Here is a 20,155-nt window from a genome sequence, read left to right on the forward strand (position 1 = left end):
GGATTTAATGTTATTAAATAAAAGAGGTTGGTTTTTTAATCTAAAGATGCAGAGGCGTTGGTAATGGTCTAAATCAAAGCCCAGGGACTCTCTTAATTACCAGAGGAGTTTGCCTATCCTTATTAATATTGATAAAAATATACTGTGATCTGATCTCTGGGCTTATGATGCATTTGGGAGTTTGGTTAATGAACAGAAATAGAACATGGGACTAATTTCCCTGAAGGGGATAAAAAGCACGGACCCTGATGGAACAAGGGTCTCCATTTCATTATCATTAACTACATTGGCCAAAATATAACACTATCTGTGCTGTGGTCTATGAGGCCTGACTGTGGTTGGTGAGCACAGGGGCAAAGCGTTAACCTGTGGCTTCAATGGCTTTAAAAGACATGGTTGTGTGGGGATTTTGTTCTGTCTTTTTGCCCTGTTTTGGTTCAGGTAACAAATTGCTATATGCTAAAGTCAATTGCATCAAAGGAAATTCAAGGTTGTTGTCAATTGAAACAATTTTGATGGAGTGCACAACTCAACCCTCCCAAATGAGCTTTTGTCCTCTATAGGCTTGAACACGATTCATCCACTGACACAATACAGGGAGAATATCACAAATCACTGAATGCACATTTGAACTGTAAATCGGTAGGGGCACGTTCAAACGTGTAAGTAGACAGTAAGCAAACCAGTTCTCAAACATACAGCAAAACACAGGAGAAACCTTACTGGCAACTTTAATCGGGATAAGCTATATAGATAAGTAGTGACCAAAAAAGACTTTACGCCCTTGAATATATGCAATACATCTTACAACATCATGAATTAGATGTAGAATTAATTAGGTGTTTATTTAATTCATATAAAAATCCTTCAGCTATAGCTTTCAAAACAAAAGAGAGGCAGTTTCATCCACCCTTGTGAAAAGCATTGATTGGTGTGAGCTTGAAGCCATCATGAATATATTGGACACAAACTTGAGGCCAATTGATTTTCCTGCATTCATTTCTTAATTAGAGTCCTGGTATGGCAACCATTAGGGATGCTGATAATATCACTGGTGGAGTTTAAACACTTGGAAAAGAGGGCATTTGGAGGATGGGGGAGCAATTCAAAACAGTAAACCAGGATACAACACACAGACCTGGTTAAAATAGATATATACGGCCATTTTGATATGGATAATTTGGATATACTTTCAGGAAAATAACATATTTTGACCTAGGGCAGAAGTAATCAATATTGCAAATCATCATGCCCTTAAACTAATTCCCATGATAATAATTTACATCCCGCCAGAACTCTCTAAACTCTGAATACGTCATATAATCCATCATTTTGAAGAGTTTTGTTCTTTTGTTTACCTGTACTGTATTTGTGCTTATTTTTAGCTCCCTGACTGTATGCACTGTATGCACTGAGTCAATCGGGATAGGAGAGCCTGTATAATGACTAAAGAGTCAATTTACTGTAAATGTAAAGCCGTGTATTTTGTATTTCACGATTTGGATTTAAAAAATACATCAACTCACCCATTGCGAGTGATTCTAATGGTAATGATCCAATGGTCCCAGGTGGTGAGGACTACCTCATTTCACCTATCAGATCCCTATGCCAAACTGTCACTGTGTAGATAAAGACTAGCTAATGTGTCTGCTGCATTCATCTTGTGGTTTGCAAGGCATCAACCATAACCCTGCGCCCTTAACCTCGAAACCATTCTCTGCCTCCGCCAGTGTATAGGCTCTGATCTTGCATTCATCTGTATCTCTTCACCCACCTGCTGTTTATGAAAACACACACTGAACAAACACAAACTGGTGATAGTCACAAGTAATTGATGAGAAAATGATTTCATTTGCATTGTGAAGCATCTTATTTGACCCAAAGTCGCTATGCCATTGTGGCGGTATTGAATGCCTAGTGAATGTACAGCATAATGCACAATTGTGCCCTCTGCCAAAGCAATTACCGATATTAAAAAACAGAGAGAGAAAAACATGTTTTTTGATGGCTGCAGCCATCACTTTGTAAAACAAAAATATTGTGTTATGGCGATAGAAAGTTTTAGGTTAATTAAAAAGCCTTTATTATCTTGGCAGTAATTGAAATGTAGAGCAACAATCATAATGCCATGGCCTCAGTGCTGAATCCTGTTGCTGGTGTTTTAATTGTTGCCTCTACATTTTAATTCGTTATTTTTAAAAAGGCCAAGAGAATACAGGCTTATTACTTAACCTTTTTCACGTTCATTCTATACGGTGCCTTGAACATTCTAGGGAACATTCCTAAGTCTATTAAAATATTTTGTGTTTCAAAGTAGTATGGAAGCACATTGCCGACACAAATTATTTTTTTTACTTGTTAATACTATCTAAAAATGTTGAGAAACATAAGTCAACATTTTGAGATACTATTGTAAAAATGTCGAGATACTAAACACCAGTCTCAACATCAACAGTGAAGAGGCTACTCCGAGTTGCTGGCCTTCTAGGCAGAGTTCCTCTATCCAGTGTCTGTGTTCTTTTGCCCATCTTAATCTTTTCTTTTTATTGGCCAGTCTGAGATATGGCTTTTACTTTGCAACTCTGCCTAGAAGGCCAGCATCCCGGGGGTCGCCTCTTCACTGTTGACTTTGAGAATGGTGTTTTGCAGGGACTATTTAATGAAGCTGCCAGTTGAGGACTTGTGAGGCGTCTCTTTCTCAAACTAGACACTCTAATGTACTTGTCCTCTTGCTCAGTTGTGCACCGGGGCCTCCCACACTTTCTATTCTGGTTAGAGCCAGTTTGCGCTGTTCTGTGAAGGGAGTAGTACACAGCGTTGTATGAGATCTTCAGTTTCTTGGCAATTTCTCACATGGAATAACCTTAATTTCTCAGAACAAGAATAGACTGACGAGTTTCAGAAGAAAGTCTTTGTTTCTGGCCATTTTGAGCCTGTAATCGAACCCATAAATGCTGATGCTCCAGATACTCAGCTAGTCTAAAGAAAGACCAGTTTTATTGCTTCTTTAATCAGAACAACAGTTTTCAGCTGTGCTAGCATAATTTCAAAAGAGTTTTCTAATGATAAACTTGGATTAGCTAACACAACGTGCCATTGGGACACAGGAGTGATGGTTGCTGACAATGCGCCTCTATACGCCTATGTAGATATTCCATAAACAAATCTGCCGTTTCCAACTACAATAGTCATTTACAACATTATCAACGTCTACACTGTATTTTTGATCAATTTGATGTTATTTTAATGGACCAAAAATGTGCTTTTCTTTCAAAAACAAGGACATTTCTAAGTGACCCCAAACTTTTGAACGGTAGAGTAAGTTTAAAAAAATGATACTAACTGGAAATTTCGAGGTACTAACGCCACATTTTTTGAGAGTAGAACATTAATGTAAGATATGTTTCTTAATTTGTAGCATTATGTGGCGATTTATTTCCATATATCCACGTTGCAGTGCTTCATAAAGCAAACTCAGCCCTGTTAGGTGGATACTTGAGTCACTCTCCCGCAATGACGATACTCTCATATTCTGACTGCTGACAATAAGACCACCAGAATGTGGTGGTGTGAATCGTCAAATTTTGCACTAACCCATATATAAATCTATGACGTAGGCCTCCATAGGTTTTCACTTCTCATTCAGTACCATAAAAATACAATAACACCCAACACAAACCTTCTGTGTTGTTGACCTACTATTGACCATTACCTAACGTTTACAAGCCAGAGCTTGGCTCGCCATCCAACGAGACAATTTCTCTGACGGACAGGAGTACGCTGCTGTGCCTTGGCTGACATATCGGAGGTGACCACAGGGCTTGAGGACAGCAAACACATGTCCTGACTGTGTACTGTAGCTCCAGGCCCTGCAGTCCTGTCTCAGGTGGGTTCTATGTTTAGAGAGCTCCAGGTCTGCTTCATCCACTGATTAATGACTATCACATTCATTTTTGAAAACGCCTGCTGTTTGTTTTGGATGAAGGAGGCAGTTCACTTAGTTCCTCTAATATGGTTCCCACGACGCACTGTTTTGTAACGGTGGACGGGTTGGAGACAGGCAGGTGTTGCCAGCAGCCAATACCTACCGAGGTAGAAGTAGAGCTAATAAACCAGAATGTTGCCATTTATCATGTTAGTCTGACCTGTTACTTGCACAAGACATCTCTTCTTCATATTGTGCTTTTTACTTAGAAACATTCTAATGTTATCCTTTGTACAGAGTGCGTATATAGGTTGGGGAATTAATTTATAGTGTTCAATAATCTAATCAAACTACAAATGCTTGGTTAAACAGATTGTTAAAGAAATTGTGGCATGGCGATAGTATTGATTGCATAAGACATCTGTGCTTATTTATGCTACTTACTCTCTGACGTTATACTTATGTTATCTTTTCTGTACTTTTCTGTAGGCCTAATACTTTCTGTATTTTTTTTTAGCTTTATGAGTTGTATTGTATGTTTGTACTGTACACTGGCAGGAAACATTAAATAACCACATTCACTAAACCAGCTTTTGAAACAAGTTGTATTTCTGTGGTCAGATTTGCTTTTACAATAATGATGAATATACATCATAAAATGATCTTTGCATAATCAAATACATTTTTAAAGCAATTTCCCCATTATTGTCCTTTACACAATGTGGAGAGCCATTAGAAACACATAATTGTGGTTAACCATGTCATTATTCATATGATATAATTCATCTGAACTGTACTGGAAAAAAACGCTAAAATGGTTAGCAGCGCCTCCCCATACAATGGGGGGAATTTGCAATTGACTAAATGCAAAAAAAAAAGGTTAAATGCCAAGTTCCACTTGTTAAAGACAGACATCTTTATATTGCTTTATTCATCTAGCTCAGAGGGGATAGGGCATGAATCAAGCTGTAGTTACCATTAAACAGGGCTTTAAAATGCACATATTGTTACTATGAAAACAAGCTGCAGACAGACCCTATAATATGCTAATTGAGACCAGAGCCATTTCAGCCTGCATGGTTGAGAATATGGAGGCATTGTGGGTAATTAACCGTTCGCACAAAGAGTTTAGCATGTGTGCAGAACTATCTTGCCCGAGGTTGGCTGTAAGGACCACTAGGACTATTTTCACTGTAATATCTAGGAAAGAAGAGTGGGTGATCTAATACAGTATTAGATCTGTATGAAGTGGTGAAAATGTGAGAGAATTTATAAATCCTATAGATTTGATAACACTCCACACACCCCAATGAACTCTCAGGCACCTGCTGAGGCAATCCAGGAAGGGGCGAGCTTGGAACTCCACTGCTTTGGTCTGGTCTGTGTGGGCTCCAGGTTTGTAGAGCTGGGAGGGGTGGGGTGCCTCTTCTCTGCTGCTACACAGACATACATGATTACCTAAGAAAAGCATCCTTATAATCCCTCCAGCCCCTCCAATGCATCTTTCCTTCCTTCCTTCCTTTGCTAGAGGAACTCAATAATTTGATAATGTTGTGTAGGTTTCCACCATATTGCTTTCAGCTGATCCAGTCATGCCAGATCAGTGATCATATTGCAGAAGGATGTGCTTTTAAACAAGCCTGTTCTAAGCGAGTCAATATAGGCTACAGGTTCATTATATAGTCCTTATCTCTGTCATGCAGTAGGTCTATGTGAAATAACTGTTTGTCAACACAGTATTTTGACAACTGGGCAGAAGACAGACTCAAAACAAGTATATTATGCCATTTAAAAAAACAACATTGTGTTACTATAGCTATATATTATGTTTTTCTGGAAAAAACATTTTATGATTTATTAAACATCACTTTTATGATTATTAAATAAAACATAGCTTTCCCATGATTTTGGAGCCCCAGTGGACTACTCATACACACACACTAGAGTGGTCTTTCTGGAGCAGCCAAGTGAGAGGTGAGGGTCAGCTATAGCCTATTCATTAAACTGCTTATATTTTCACAATGCTTTTTCATAGGCTACCACCGACAGCTTGTTTGGGGGGTCATCAAAATAGGAACCCTAGGCTTAAGTAGAGATATACAATTGAATACAATACAATTTCAGAATTAAGAGAAGCCTAAATAAAGAAAATAGTGTAGAAGATCAAATCCAAAGCAGTCGTTTTGTTTCTCCCCTTCATTTATTCAAACACTTGATCGCATTAATGATATTCATCTGCTGTTTGATGTCCGCGTGACCCTGATTGGAATAGAATTTGTGGCGCGAAACCCAAAGAGGTTGATAGAATAATGCCATGTTTTGAGTTCCAGAGGTTGCTGTTTTTGAACAACATTTGGGAGATGAAAATGTGAAAACAAGCAGCGATAAAGATGGAGTACTGCAGTCACATATTCAGGTAGGCTATTATATATTCAATTGAATTTAAGTCCAAAGAAGACTACGATAGGCAATTCCTACACTACACCATAGTAAACTACTGTCAACTGACTGTGACCTGGTGTGGGCCTAGCGCTATCAAGCAGTTAAGCAGACTAATCATTTGACAGGCTACATCATTTGTTTTTACACAAACAGTAGATTTTTTTATCGTGGCATTCATTAAATTGTTGTACTAAAAATGTCTAGCCAAACTTATAATTAAAACCACTGGATGACCATTATAAATAAACCTGCTTCATAATGTAATGAAAGATTTCCTTCGAGTGCCGTTAAGAATTTGCACCAATGACACAAATGAGCTGTACAGTTTTTTGGTGGCATTTTTTTTTTTACTGTGCTTTAGAAATCTGTCAGATGGAGAAAAGAAGATAGCACAAATTTACCAAGCCCCTGTCTGTTCTTTTATAACGAATAGGCTACAGGTTAGTCCTAAATCTCCGGCCTCATTAGACCCTCTGCCTGTAGTCTTCCCAACGGTGTGCAGACTGTTAGAGCACGTCTGTACCTTCATCGTCACGTCCTTTATATTTCACACTCCATGCAAATATAGGCCTATTTTAAGTAGAACAAAAAAAATGTATGAAAATGCATAGGCTATGGATGCAACCTAATTGAGGATATAGTCTAGAATAGAAGATTATGCAATATGATATGAGAAATGTACAACAAAATGTCTAATATAATTTAAATATATTATAGCTTGCTTTAAAAGGGCTAAAGAAAAAAGAAGGAAAGGCTTCAAGCTGTCATAGTGATCAAAATGGTATTCATACTGCTTCATAGCCTACCCGAAGCAAATGTTGATGGGATATAGGCTTATTCAAGTTCATTCTGGAAAGCATGAGCGGTAAACTTTTGGCTCCTATGTCGTGACTTTTCAAAATTGCTACATTGAAACTGGAGAAAATAAGGAAGTGCTCTATTCTCATTTTCAGCGGGAGACCGCCCATATATTTAATCCGTATTTACAAGTAACTCCAGTCTTTCGCTTATTTTGCTATAACAGCACAAAAGCAAACAGGGGCGCTTCACTGTCCCGCGCTCCTCACCAAAACTGCCTTTTCCTCACTCGCTTTTCTAACTGCACACTCGTCCGTCGTCTTCCTCCAGCCTTTTTTTCTCTCCCTATTTATGAAAACGTCACTTCAAGTCCCTCCCTTTTTGAATCTCATTAGTTTCTTGTGTGTTTCTCCCTGTCAATAATCCTGAATCCAGACTCTCTCTATTTCCATCCCTCTCTATCTGTCAATCAGCGCCGCCTTTGAACTGAAAACCACTCCGACCAACTTCAACTCACTCAATCCGAGCGGCTCAGCTCCATCTCCGGCTTCTTTTTCTGCCAAGGTTCCCCTCTTTTTAGTTTGTATAAACCGCCAGTGCTTGGAAAACGCCAATACAGACTCTAAACTTTAACTCGGATTCTAGATCACCAAGATCAAGGGTTTAAAACTTTGTGTTTTTGCCCCCCAAAATTGCTCGGGAAAATGCCGCAGCTCAACGGCGGTGGAGGGGACGATTTGGGTGCGAACGATGAAATGATTTCCTTCAAAGACGAAGGGGAGCAGGAGGAAAAAATTTCGGAGAACTTATCGGCAGAAAGGGATTTAGCAGATGTCAAATCTTCTCTTGTAAATGAATCAGAAACAAATCAAAACAGCTCGTCAGATTCGGAGGTAAGTGAAATAATCGGAATCGATTGGGCATTCGGTAGTTTACAAACATTTACTTATTGTGCGCGAAATGTGCAACCACGGTATATAAAAGTAATGATTTCCCTATGTTTTCCTTTAATGCAACCCCTGTGTTTCGTTGTTTTTCAAGGCGGAAAGACGGCCTCCGCCTAGGTCTGAAACTTTCAGAGACAAAACAAGAGAAAGTTTAGAGGAGGGTGAGTTTCTCCTTGTCTGTCTCTTAGATTTTTACACAATGGCATATGAGCGTACCGAGTGGGTTTCTTCTAGAATCTCAGATGTATAAAAGTTGTCAAGGCACTTATAAAAGTTTTTCTTCTTTCCCCCCGCCATGTTAGCTGCGAAAAGGCAAGATGGAGGGCTGTTCAAGAGCCCACCGTACCCGGGCTATCCATTTATAATGATCCCCGATCTTACAAGCCCGTACCTTCCGAATGGATCACTTTCTCCAACAGCTCGCACAGTAAGTTCATTTATTTACACCGATGTGCGTACATTAATGGACACACGATCCACGTAGCCTTGAACAAACGCGCATTGACACCCAGCTAGGTGTGTTTAGCTGTTAAATGTAGACAGAAGTTTCGCAACTTTTCATGAACTGTACAATGGCATGCATGTCGCTTGCAACAGTGTGCCTGCGTGTTTCTCTGTAGCCTACAGTAAGTAGCATTCTAGGAATAGGGATAATCAATTCATTTTCATCGCCTCAAATAAAAAAAATGGTATGCAAGGTCATGCGCACATGATGAATATTCTATTTTTTGTACACCTGTGATCAAATTATAGTACAAAACATGAACATTAATTTCAATAATAACAGCAGTTTATAGTGGACAATTGAAAATTATTATTATTATGCTGCTTCTTCTTGATTATATTATTGTTATTATTATTATCATTGTTATTATTATTATTGCTGTATTATTGTGCGAGTGTTTGTTAGGCTACCTATGGCTTTGATTTCATACCGCCCCCTAATATAATGTTGTACTGAGCCTTCGCTACGTTGTTTTCACAACCTCATTGAAAACGTTTTTTTCTTTAACGCTTAAAACACATGACCCATTTCAACTTTTTTTTATCCTAGGGCAGTATAATAACACCTAACACAAGTTTCTATAAATATATCAACATACAGGAAACTCAGAAAAGCATTGAGAAAGGACCTTATAAAAACAAAGCCAATGTGTTAATTCGTTTATTTATGTAATTTGCATTTGTCAAACTGCGTTTACATTAGCTGAAAGAGCCATGTCATTGACAGTTACTTTGAATATGCAGACATTAATATTTTTACCTCAAACATTTAAATACATTTGAAATCATTTATTTATAGGCTGGAAATTGTTTGATTTTTACATGTTGTAGCCCATGTATACCACTCCAGCCTGTAATGGGTAAACCATGCTCTTAAAAGCATGTGCCATGTAAAACGTTATTTATAAATAAATTCATGTTATTTATTAGAGGCAATCAGCTCAGCTATAATTATGCATACTTACTCATTTACTCGCCACCTCCTAGTCCCACTGGGCAATAGCAATGCTTAGGCGGGATAATTTTCTAAACCTTTTATTTTATTTATTTATTTTATTTTTTAATGGTTGCAATTACAAGTCATTGCTTTAGGACCTGTCATCTCATTTTACAAGGTTAAGGCAAAGACCAGGCATTAGGAAATATGATCTTACCCCCACATATACCTCTGGGTAATGAAACTGATATTTGTTTCCTCAATTTAGTGCACCACACACACCTTGAAAATGAACACACATGTGATAGACAATGTAATGCACCCTTTTGTGTCTGACACATGTTCACGTTTGAACTATTTTAAGCATGTCTTATAACATGTCTACAAAATAATTGCACATACATGACACTTTATTTACATCTTACCGAATTATCTTGCTATTTGTATATTTTATGATTTGGTGTTTTTATTAAATGTGTGTCTTGTGCATATTTGAGACCGTTTGACATTCTTTACCATTATTACGCAGTAGTGTGTCCCTCATGTTCACAATACTGGTGCATTTGCAGGACTAGTCATCCTTTATTCCCATCAGTGCACACACCCACACTGGGTTTAAGCTGGCTATTTGTTTCAATGGGTTAGTTTCGTTTTGCACATGTTCTCTATAGTGCCAGGTCCAGTGCTTGCACACGTAACTTCCACATTAGAATGTGCTTATATACCAAACTGATATGAGCAAAGTCATGGAATGCCCTTGCAGTGTAAGAAGATGCTGCTGTACATGTCTCAAATCTGATATCAGGTCTGTGTACAGTCTACCTCCTTGTGCCCATTAGTTCAGTGGTTGTCAGGGGTAATTCAAACCTGGAAGGTTTTCATAGTAGCCTATTTGATCCGTTTTGTTACACACTGTCATTCTGTCTACTCCACCACTTCCCTGTATGTAAGATAAGATCATCTGCAAAAATAACATTTTAGAAAAACCCAGTGATCCGTGTTTAATTGGTTTACAATACAAGGAGGCGTTGCAAACGTGATCAAATGTATTGCACAATTAAAACTGCACTATAAATGTTCAGTACAGCTTTATTCAAGATCACGTCATACCTTTTTGGCTTATGATGGTTTACCTAGTGCACTAACCCAACCCTCCTCTCAGGTCGGTTACATTTAGCACCGTGTGTGTCCACCCATTAGTGTTTTTTTTTGTGGCTGTTGTATTCATAAATGTATAGCATCAATAATTCACCTGGGCATTGATTATCTGTCTTCCTCCCTAACTAGTAAGGAAGGCTACCGAATATAACTAGTACTGTGTCTGTGATTAGAAATGGCTAGCTCACTCCATTGTTGTGTGGTTCTTTGATATAGCAGGCTTTGTCGGTTGCTTTTTCTCCTCAATCCAATTTTCTCAGTTGATCAATTTTGGGTCTCATTGGTGCAGACGGTTCAGTGCTATTATTTTGGAATTCATGATTTGGCATGTGTGTGCAATCTTTTTTTGTTGTTTCCATACTTTTAGACATATAATGGCCCATTGTGATATGATTGTGATGTTAGTGATGTTACAGCCTTGCCACTTGATTTCTCTTTTTTTTGTCAACTGGCCATGATCTTGACATTTTGGGCATGCCTTTCTATGCTTCCTGTGATTCCGTTACTGCATGTCTTTTTTTGTGTGTGAGTCTGTGTGTGTGTGTGTTTGAATGTGTGGAGGTTACTATAATCTGTCTGACCTCAGACAGCTATAACGAGCGAGAGTTTGTTTTTTCCAACCACCTAAATCTAAAAAGCTGTACAATTTGGGATAATTTAGCAATTTGACATGACATTATGCCCAGGGTGTTAGGCCTCCTGCCCTCTTCTCCCCCTCTTCCCCTCGTCCCTCCATTCCTTCTTCTCCCTCCTTTCTCAACCTCACACAAAGGCCTGCTGGTTCAGTGGGAACAGGTTGAATTGGTGAAGTGGCCTGGCCAGCTAACTCCGGGTGCCATGCTGTTCCTTGCACCTCTCTCTCTGCGATTGTGCAGATGCTCATGCTAACATGGGGCTTTCTGAAAAGGCGACGGGTTAACTCCAGTGCTGCTGGCTAACATCACACCTCAACAGGTATGGAGAGAGGAAAGAGAGGGAGCGGGGGCTGGGCGGCCAGCACTCTGGCATAGGGCTGCAGGGCCGTAAATCCGCCGGGTTTATTTACTGCCTCGGACTTATGAATGTTAAGATATTTGACGCCACCCCTGGCCCCATAATTCCTGGGGCCTGCAGACTTTTGGCTGGGATTTTTGGTTTTGGGTTTCAACGTCTAATTATGAGTAGTTTTAAAAAGAACCAAAAAAGAGAGAGGGAGCGAGAACGCAACACCCAGCATCTCCTGGTCTATTTAGAGTGAAAAAAATACGCTCTCGAAACCCGTGGCGATTCCACAGCAAGCTTGGCAAGAGGCATTGTATGATTGAAACAATAGCCTTTTTCCTATTTTCTTTGTTTCACTTGTATTGTTGCAGCAGTATCTCTTCTATTGCGGTAGACCCACCTATTTAAAAATGAATGGCGCTTGCCTTCACAATTAGTGACTTACACAATTTTTACATTTTTGGGAGGGAATGGTGGATTTGTGGCAAGATTAACATCAGATCAGCAGTGGTATTTGTACATTAGCCCAAATTTAATACATAGTGTAATCCTTTGTGTGTATGTAGATGTACTGGTATGGCCAAAATTGTATAATTGACACATACAGTATATTTTTAAACATCTTAGCAGAATATGCATAACAATAGAATATCATATGGATTATGTGTGTTCTGGTACAGCTCTGAATGGCTTGTCCCTGCGAGGTGAGGAAAGATATCTTAATGCGGATTTAGGGGATAGACCCACACCTTATCAAATTGGCTTTACATGTTAATAGGGCTTAATTGCAATCCGCAGGGGGTTCATGGCACTACGAGTCCACATTTAGTCTTTCCTCGCAAAATGCGCTCCACATTTTTTTAGAAGGCTGTGAAGGACACGCTCTCTTTCTCCCTCACGCCCTCTTTTTCCCTCTATCGTTTCTCTTCTTTCTCACCCCCCTTCCACTTCTTTATTTTTCTCATCCCATGCAAAGAAAATAAAAGGTCCTTATTTTTCTTGAGCTTGATAAACACCCATAAAAAGTGCAATCTGTTTTGGATTTGAGGGAGTAAAGTTGGGAAGTAAAGTTTGGCACCATTAAACTAAAATCGAGGCCTGCTAGACATTAGCGGCGCACTGCACATTCTCCAAGCTTAATTAGTCCGAACTGTAATTGTTCATGGTCTGCCAATAGGAGTAATGCTCAGGAAAAGTGGAGTTGCACTAAATCGGCCCACAGTTTTTAAAACAATAAATCACTTGCGTATTTGTGTCGTGATTCAGATGGAGGCTCGACCTCTTCCATCTCGACATGTGGTAAATTGTAAAGTCAATGAATCGCAGATGTAGAGAAAGAGAGAGAATGAGAGAGGGGAAGGAGGGAGAGAGGGAGAGTACAGTATGGTTTTGTTAGCGCCTAGTGAATGACTGGTAAAGATTTGCGATGTAAATATTTACTGATGTTTTTTTCTTTCACTGGCAGAACTTAATTGTCTTATGCTGATGATGTTGGCAGGCTAAGCTGTGAAACCATACAAAAATGGCTCTCGGTCAGTTCGTTTGAAGCCACACACAACAAAATCAGTCAGTCCAACATGTTTATGGGTGTGTTTTTAATTAGGTTTTTTAAATACTGTGATGGGAGTAGTTCCCTGGTGGTAGTGAACAGAGTTTGGGTGTAGTTTATGCCCAACTGCACAATCAACCCTGGTTTTGTTTAATTTATTTATCAAACCTATGCAATTTGAGCTTTGTGTAATAGAACTACTAATCTGATGTTCAATTTCAAATGTGTGTTGTGCTGAATGCACATTTATTTATAAAAATAGGCCTATAACTGAAATATCAAACTTTTCTTCCTGAATAGAACTGTGGCTGGGGAGGCACATTGCATAGACTACTGACAAATACACTTTCCCCCATACCGCAACAACTACCCCCCCCCCCCCCCCCCCCCCACCTTCCAATTCCCTATCACTGGGCCACACTGCTTTATACTATTCTGTCTCAAAAAACAGCATTGGCTTAGCAGCTGTGCACTGGTGCCCCCCTCTTCTCCTTCCCCTCCACTCACCCCCTCTCTCATTTTCTCTCTCTCCCATGCATTTCCATAAAGCTCAACACAAAGATCTCACTGTACATCTGGAATGCAACTTTTGTCATCTGTTAAATATAGTCTTACTGCCGGCCCACAGGGCTTGGGGCTCCCTGAAACATGGAAATCAAATTATATCCTATTTGTGTGTTTGCATTTGCATCTATGTACCATATGTGTGCGGCACAGTATGTGCATGCAGTGTGCACTCACGTTTTATGTTCTACGTACTATGCTCCCTAGATCCGAAGTATGTAAGATGCATGGATGTTCCTTGAATTTCAAGGGGCAGTTCTTAGGATTCTTTGCTCTATTGTCCTTATATCTGTCAAGTGTTCCGATACAAACGCACGTGTTGGGAGTTTTGGTTGCGTTAGCCCTGGACTGCTAGTCGAGATGTCAAGGTTTACCTTGCAGGCAATGACTCCTTAGATGATACTGATAGACAATCTCATCCTTTTATTCTATAATTCTACTGAAGCTCAAAGTTGTTTTCTCTTTCCATCAATTATGGGATCAATATAGTTTAGAGCAGGTGCTAGCAGGGGTTTGTATTCCTTTACAATAGAGCTGTGCTTTTGCACTGCAACCAGTACAAAGATAAGATGTAGCTCTGTAGTATTGATTGCCTGTTTAAGGATAATTAGACCAATGACCTTTTATAGTGAAAAACTGTTTATGTAGCATTTTTTAAATGGATATGTAAGATATTTTACTGTATGTTTTTTAGGTAAATAATTATTGATACTTTTATTTGTTCAATTTAAGACTAGGTATATTTATTTTTCGTCTGAGTGTGCATATTTCTGTAAGCTCATTCATTCATTATGCCGTGAGTCTCCAGCAGCGAAAGGAGTTTAACAGCGGAGTGGGAGAGAATGTGGGGTTTAAGAAAAGCGGGAAATGCATCCAGCGACGTGTGTGTGTGGTCTGAATAGGGCGCATCATTTCTGTTAATGCCGGGGCAATGAGAGCAGCGACAGTTCCTGGTTCGATCTCTAAACAATTGTGCCCCCAGGCCTCACATTTATCTCCCCCCCCAAAAAACAGCAAGACTAAGAGAAGGGGGGGTTGGGACGAGTTTATTGCCACAGTTGATGTGGACAGGCCATGTGTGTGGCTTTTCCTCTTAATGATTCTGGCCACTTCTCCACCTGTTTCCATGCCTCGTTATCAAAATGTCGGCCCCAAAAGCGTCGTCGAGTGAGAGGATTGTTTGATGGTGGAGGAATTTGGTGGTGCTGGGCTTGTTTGGATTGGAGTGTTTTTGGGGAGGGTCAAAGTGCAGGGAGGCTGACATGCTTTCTGTTGGGAAAGGAGCTGCTCCTCTAACCCTTTTATGATGAGAGATAGAAGTGCTTGAGTTTTCCATTGGGGGGGGGGGGGGGGGGTGTAACGTCATCATAGCTCTTAATGATCATGTTGGACTGTATAATGACTAGCCATGCCAATGTGCAGGGACCACCTGTAGTAGGCCAGGCTTGTATGGATGTGTCAGATTGCTCTAGATTGTTCCACTGTGTGGAAATCTCACTCAGGAGAGCTTGGTGTTTTTGGGAGAAGTGATTATGAATCATCACCTGCAATGTTTGGTGAAAATATGTGAACCACCACCCTTTAGCACTTAATCTTCCCTATACCATCTCACCATTGTTATAAACTACAGCGAACCTACCTGTCTATTTTTAACTTCAAAGGGAAAATACATGGCATATATTAGGACATTGTCATTACAATATTAAATCCTGCATAAAAAGATGCAGCAGTCTGACGAGTGTCCTGTTATGGTGATTATCTGCTGTATTTCAGATATTCACAAATGTCAAGGATTTCTGGATTTGTAAGGAGCATAGATAATTTGGTATCCTGTCTGTCTAGTTTGTGATTGCACATTTGGATTCTGGAACTTTCACTTTGTTCAAATAATCTGGACAAAAACCTTTCAGATGCGAGGGACCGTTTTGTAATGTGTCAAACACATCATGGAGAACCATGTCTTTTTTAAATCTTCTAATTCAACTTTTAATTGCAGGAGGATAAGCTCTGCGGAGTGGTTTGTGTGTGTGGGGGAGCGCACTAATGAGGTGATTGTCTGCTTGTTTGCCGTTAAAGGTGCTGTATTTATAACTGCTTGAAAAGGTGAGGGAGCTTTAGAGCCAGAGCAGAAGAAATGTATCTACTAATCTCCAGATTATTGTAGGATTTAGAACAAAATGTTTCAGAGATTACTGTATGTAAAAATGCACAAGGCTAATGAAATGTAAGCCCTTTGCACACACTGTGGAATAGTGATAGATTTTCCGGGTCTGTGCAACAATGTCCGGAAAAAATAGATTAAGAGAACATTTCCAGTGTCAGCTCTTTAGCTGCCCGTTAGAAATCTATTTACATAAAATAATATTAGCCTACCCCTCTTAAAATAGACAGCTGTCAATTTGTGTACAGTAGATAACATTTCATGAGAATTGCTGGCAACATGGGCACATGCTATGTTGTGTTCTTAGTAGGCAGTAGAGTAGATTGAATACCACATCTGACACTGTTGTGGGATATTGTATGTTGTGGTCTGTGTGTGTGAGTGGGTGGGTGGGGGGGCTGTTCGTATGAAAAGCATATGTTTAAATGCCCCTAATGCATTCTACTCTCCACTGAGGAATGGCGTCAGCAGTGTTTGGGGTCAATTCCAAAAGTGAAGAAATTGACTCCCAGCACTGAGTGAATTGTCAATTGGCTCCCCAAGGGGTCAAAGTGAATTGAGTGTCTGTTTGGACAACTGGCCTGAGGTGGGATGAGTGGCCGTCGCTGTCAGCCAGAGGGGACTGATGTGGAATGAGGACCAAATCAACTGACAAGCAGAAGAAATGTAGCACTGTTGAAGTAGAAAACAATTGAAATAATGACCTGTTGTTCACGGTGTTAGTAAGTCATATAGTACTAAGATAAATATCTACAGGGAAAAGGATGAAAGTAAAAGATGATTTTCTAGATTAGGCCTAGTACAGTATTATAACAGGTTTGATTGACAGTCAATTGAAAGGATTTATACATAATGATAGAAGACAAATATGAAGATCTTTGAACTTAAGTGATTCATGTAATATTGAAAGTATACTCAGGGGTCTGGATTGTCATCCTGTCATCTTGCGGGGGTGGCAGGTGAAGATCATGTGACCGGCTTCTGTGACGTCTGTCACAGTGCCCTTTAGAACGAGGAGTTTCTTTGCCCCCCCATCTTATTTTTTATCTTCCCATTTACTGCCCCGGTATCTTTATGCGTCGAGCATTCTTCAAATATCAATAAAGATATATTGCTGGCGTTGTCATAACAGGTGACGTTGAGTGGCAAGATTTTAGGATGGAACATTTTCCCAGTGTTAACTCTTGGTCTTCTGGTTAGCTCATCTGCCTTTGCCCAGGTGACTAGCCTATAATTTCTGCGAACAAATAAAACCCATTCAGACATTACAGTCGAGGAAAAATATAATACACCTTTTATGGCCATGCTAAGTCTTTATTGTCAATTCAGTCCAGATTCTGTCTGTCTGTAAATATTTATTTGTCTTTGGAAGATTACCCTGAGGACTTTGACTAAACACTGAGCCTGTCTCTGGTCCGTCCTGCACTGAGGCCTCAGTGGAGAGCAGCTGCTCTGGTAGGGCCAGGCGGGCGGAGGAATTCTCTGCTGTTTAAACAGTGGGTCGTCTTAGTGCAGGCCTGAAGGACCGGAGGGAAGGAAGTTCCTCTGTGTTTACATAGCTGAATTGTCCTGTGGGCCCCAGAGTGTCTAATGCACTACTGTTCAAACACTACACAAGTGTAGAGATGACCCCCACCCACACCAGTGTTCACAGCCATAGCCTCGTCTGTCTCTGTGTGTTTGCATGGTTGCCTACAGGCCTCATTTACTTCCTAGGTACCACAGGCATGGGTTGCTTCAACCTGGAGGTTTGCATGATTGATATTAAATAATTACAAGACTCTATTTATCTCAGCAAACAGGGGAGAGTTGAGAAAGGGTGGGGTTGAGACAGACAGGCAGATAGAAGGGCCCTTTGCTCCACCAAGGCCTTTCCTACTGGGCAGCCAGACATTGACATATGGTTGAGTCATCAAACTAATTGTTGTTTGAATTACCTGTTATGATCCGATGACAAATCTCCCGCCATTGGAGCGGAAAATGTAGCCGGGATTGGCATGATGTTAGCAAGTGTGTAAACTGCGCTTCAACAAGATGGATAAATGCAATTATTGGGCAGACCTGGAGAGAGGAAAATCCATTTAAAGTCTGTAACACTACACAGGGGCCGTGGTTAATTCATTTGGCCAATTTACGGGTGATGTATGAGTGTCGGGGCACATTAGTCATGGAGGGGAGTTGGGCCTGAGTGTCAGTCTGTGTGTGTGTTCAGGGGGAGGTTGCCGTTGAGATTCACTGCTGTAAAGAAACACAGTCTCCTTGGGACCAGACCCCCCCCTTTTTCCTCCCTACCTCCTTCTCCCTCTGCCTGCCATTTCAGCAGATAATACAAATGGACCCTCAGCAGGGAAATGACAAAAAGATACACTGAGTGCAGAAAAGCGGGATTGCTGTGCAAATGAGGCGGGGAAAGGGGCTGTGGTCCACTGGGCGGTAGAGTGAGCACCGGCAGCATCTCCATACCAGAGACTGCAGCGCTCAATCAGGTCCAGTCCACTGCCCCAGCACCAGCCTGGACCCCTTAGCCCCCCCCCATTACTAGTGGTATACTGCTGGAGTACTTTTCATACAAGCAACAGTGGTGACAAGCTCACTATATAGCGTAAATATATTATGGATAAAGAAGTGCTAGCACTAGTAGTAGTAATAGTAGAATGTTTCAAAGTGGCTACAGTGGTGTCAGTTGTAGGCCTAGCTGTTGTTGGACTACAACTCAATTACACCCCCCCCCCCTGACCCAGCTTGACTCTGATACTCTCAGTGAACTCGGGGGAGTTTACAATTAAGTTACAATTACAGCATGGATTCCGATGTTTACTCCAGGCACGCTATCTCCTTCTCACTGTTCTCTTCAAGAGCGATTGCCCTTCAAAACCAACTTCTCGTTTTGAATGTAATCATTGATAATTTTGGTCATAAAGTCAGTCTTGTCCAAAAAACAGGGATTTGCGAGATGAAAGGAAAAAATTGTATGTTGCAGAATGAAGGGTACCGTAAGAGTTTTCCTTGGGTTGGGTTTATTTCAATCATGACCACAGCTGGCAGCACCCAAGTAATCATCAATTCGGAGCTCAGCTGCACGTGAACCGATCGTAATGTCCATGGTCAATTTGGTTTGATAATCGATATCCCTATGGGGCTAGTTAGGGACCAGCAGTAAATTACACAATGTACATGGGACATTATTTTTAAATGATAATAACTCAATATTTCAATGACTAAAAACCCCCTAAACAACTATACACTACTGTTCAAAACGTTGGCGTCACTTAGAAATGTCCTTGTTTTTGAAAGAAAAGCAAATTTTTTGTCCATTAGAATAACATCAAATTGATCAGAAATACAGTGTAGACTGGAAACGGCTGATTTTTTATGGAATATCTACATGGGCGTACGGAGGCCCATTATCAGCAACCATCACTCCTGTGTTCCAACGGCACGTTGTGTTAGCTAATCCAAGTTTATCATTTTAAAAGTCTAATTGATCATTAGAAAACCCTTTTGCAATTATGTTAGCACAGCTGAAAACTGTTATCCTGATTAAAGAAGCAATACAACTGGCCCACTTTAGACTAGTAGAGTATCTGGAGCATCAGCATTTGTGGGTTAGATTACAGGCTCAAAAACAAGGACATTTCTAAGTAGCCCCAAACTTTTGAACGGTAGTGTATATTGTATATTGAAAGATTTTAATGAGACAATTAAAAGATGTGCAACATGAACATATTGTCCCATTTACATTGTGTAATTTATAGACAGTCCCTATCTAGCCCCAGAGGTAGGCTATCAAATGTCAAACCAACTTTGCCACAGTCGCACACCATTCGGCTGATGCTAATTGGCGAAATCAGGAAGTTCCAAGGCCAAATCAGGAAGTTCAGCAACCCTTTAAAGAAGCAACATTACTCAACACTCATAGAAATGTTTATTTTTATACAGTGGACCGAACGTCTTTTTGTCTCTCTCACAGTCTGTAGCCTATTTAAAGTTGAAAGATTTGGCCTGCGCTGTACACAGTCATTGTCTCCCGGGAGAGAAACCACTCAACAGTTACGCAAGTCGAGCGGTATGCAAAAATGGTGGTTACAGGGGCGGGCGAGAGACTGGGGGAAGCGTTGGTTTATAGCTCCAAGCCACAGATTGAATCAGGGGTTTGATATCTGAGAGACATGAGAGGGTATGGCCTCTC

At 40.3% G+C, this 20,155-nt stretch overlaps 1 protein-coding gene and 1 long non-coding RNA gene across 33 annotated transcripts in view; one reads left to right on the forward strand and one right to left on the reverse strand.

Moving 5' to 3' along the window:
• The window catches only part of LOC139580992 (uncharacterized), a 587,892-nt gene that overhangs the window by 424,887 nt on the left and 142,850 nt on the right, over positions 1-20,155 (reverse strand). The window lies entirely within an intron of this gene.
• The window catches only part of LOC139580986 (transcription factor 7-like 2), a 103,987-nt gene continuing 91,250 nt past the window's right edge, over positions 7,419-20,155 (forward strand). For 7 of the 32 annotated variants that reach the window (XM_071410222.1, XM_071410230.1, XM_071410229.1 and 4 more), the window contains exons 1-3: positions 7,422-8,058; positions 8,207-8,273; positions 8,415-8,539. In XM_071410222.1, the coding sequence (XP_071266323.1) occupies positions 7,870-8,058; positions 8,207-8,273; positions 8,415-8,539 (381 nt within the window). In that variant the 5' untranslated portion in view covers positions 7,422-7,869. Of the gene's footprint in view, positions 8,059-8,206; positions 8,274-8,414; positions 8,540-20,155 lie in introns of all 32 variants that reach the window. The other 25 variants (XM_071410225.1, XM_071410258.1, XM_071410245.1 and 22 more) reach the window with 7 other exon arrangements.

Source organism: Salvelinus alpinus, chromosome 7 (assembly GCF_045679555.1).
Source record: "Salvelinus alpinus chromosome 7, SLU_Salpinus.1, whole genome shotgun sequence".
NCBI lineage: Eukaryota > Metazoa > Chordata > Actinopteri > Salmoniformes > Salmonidae > Salvelinus > Salvelinus alpinus.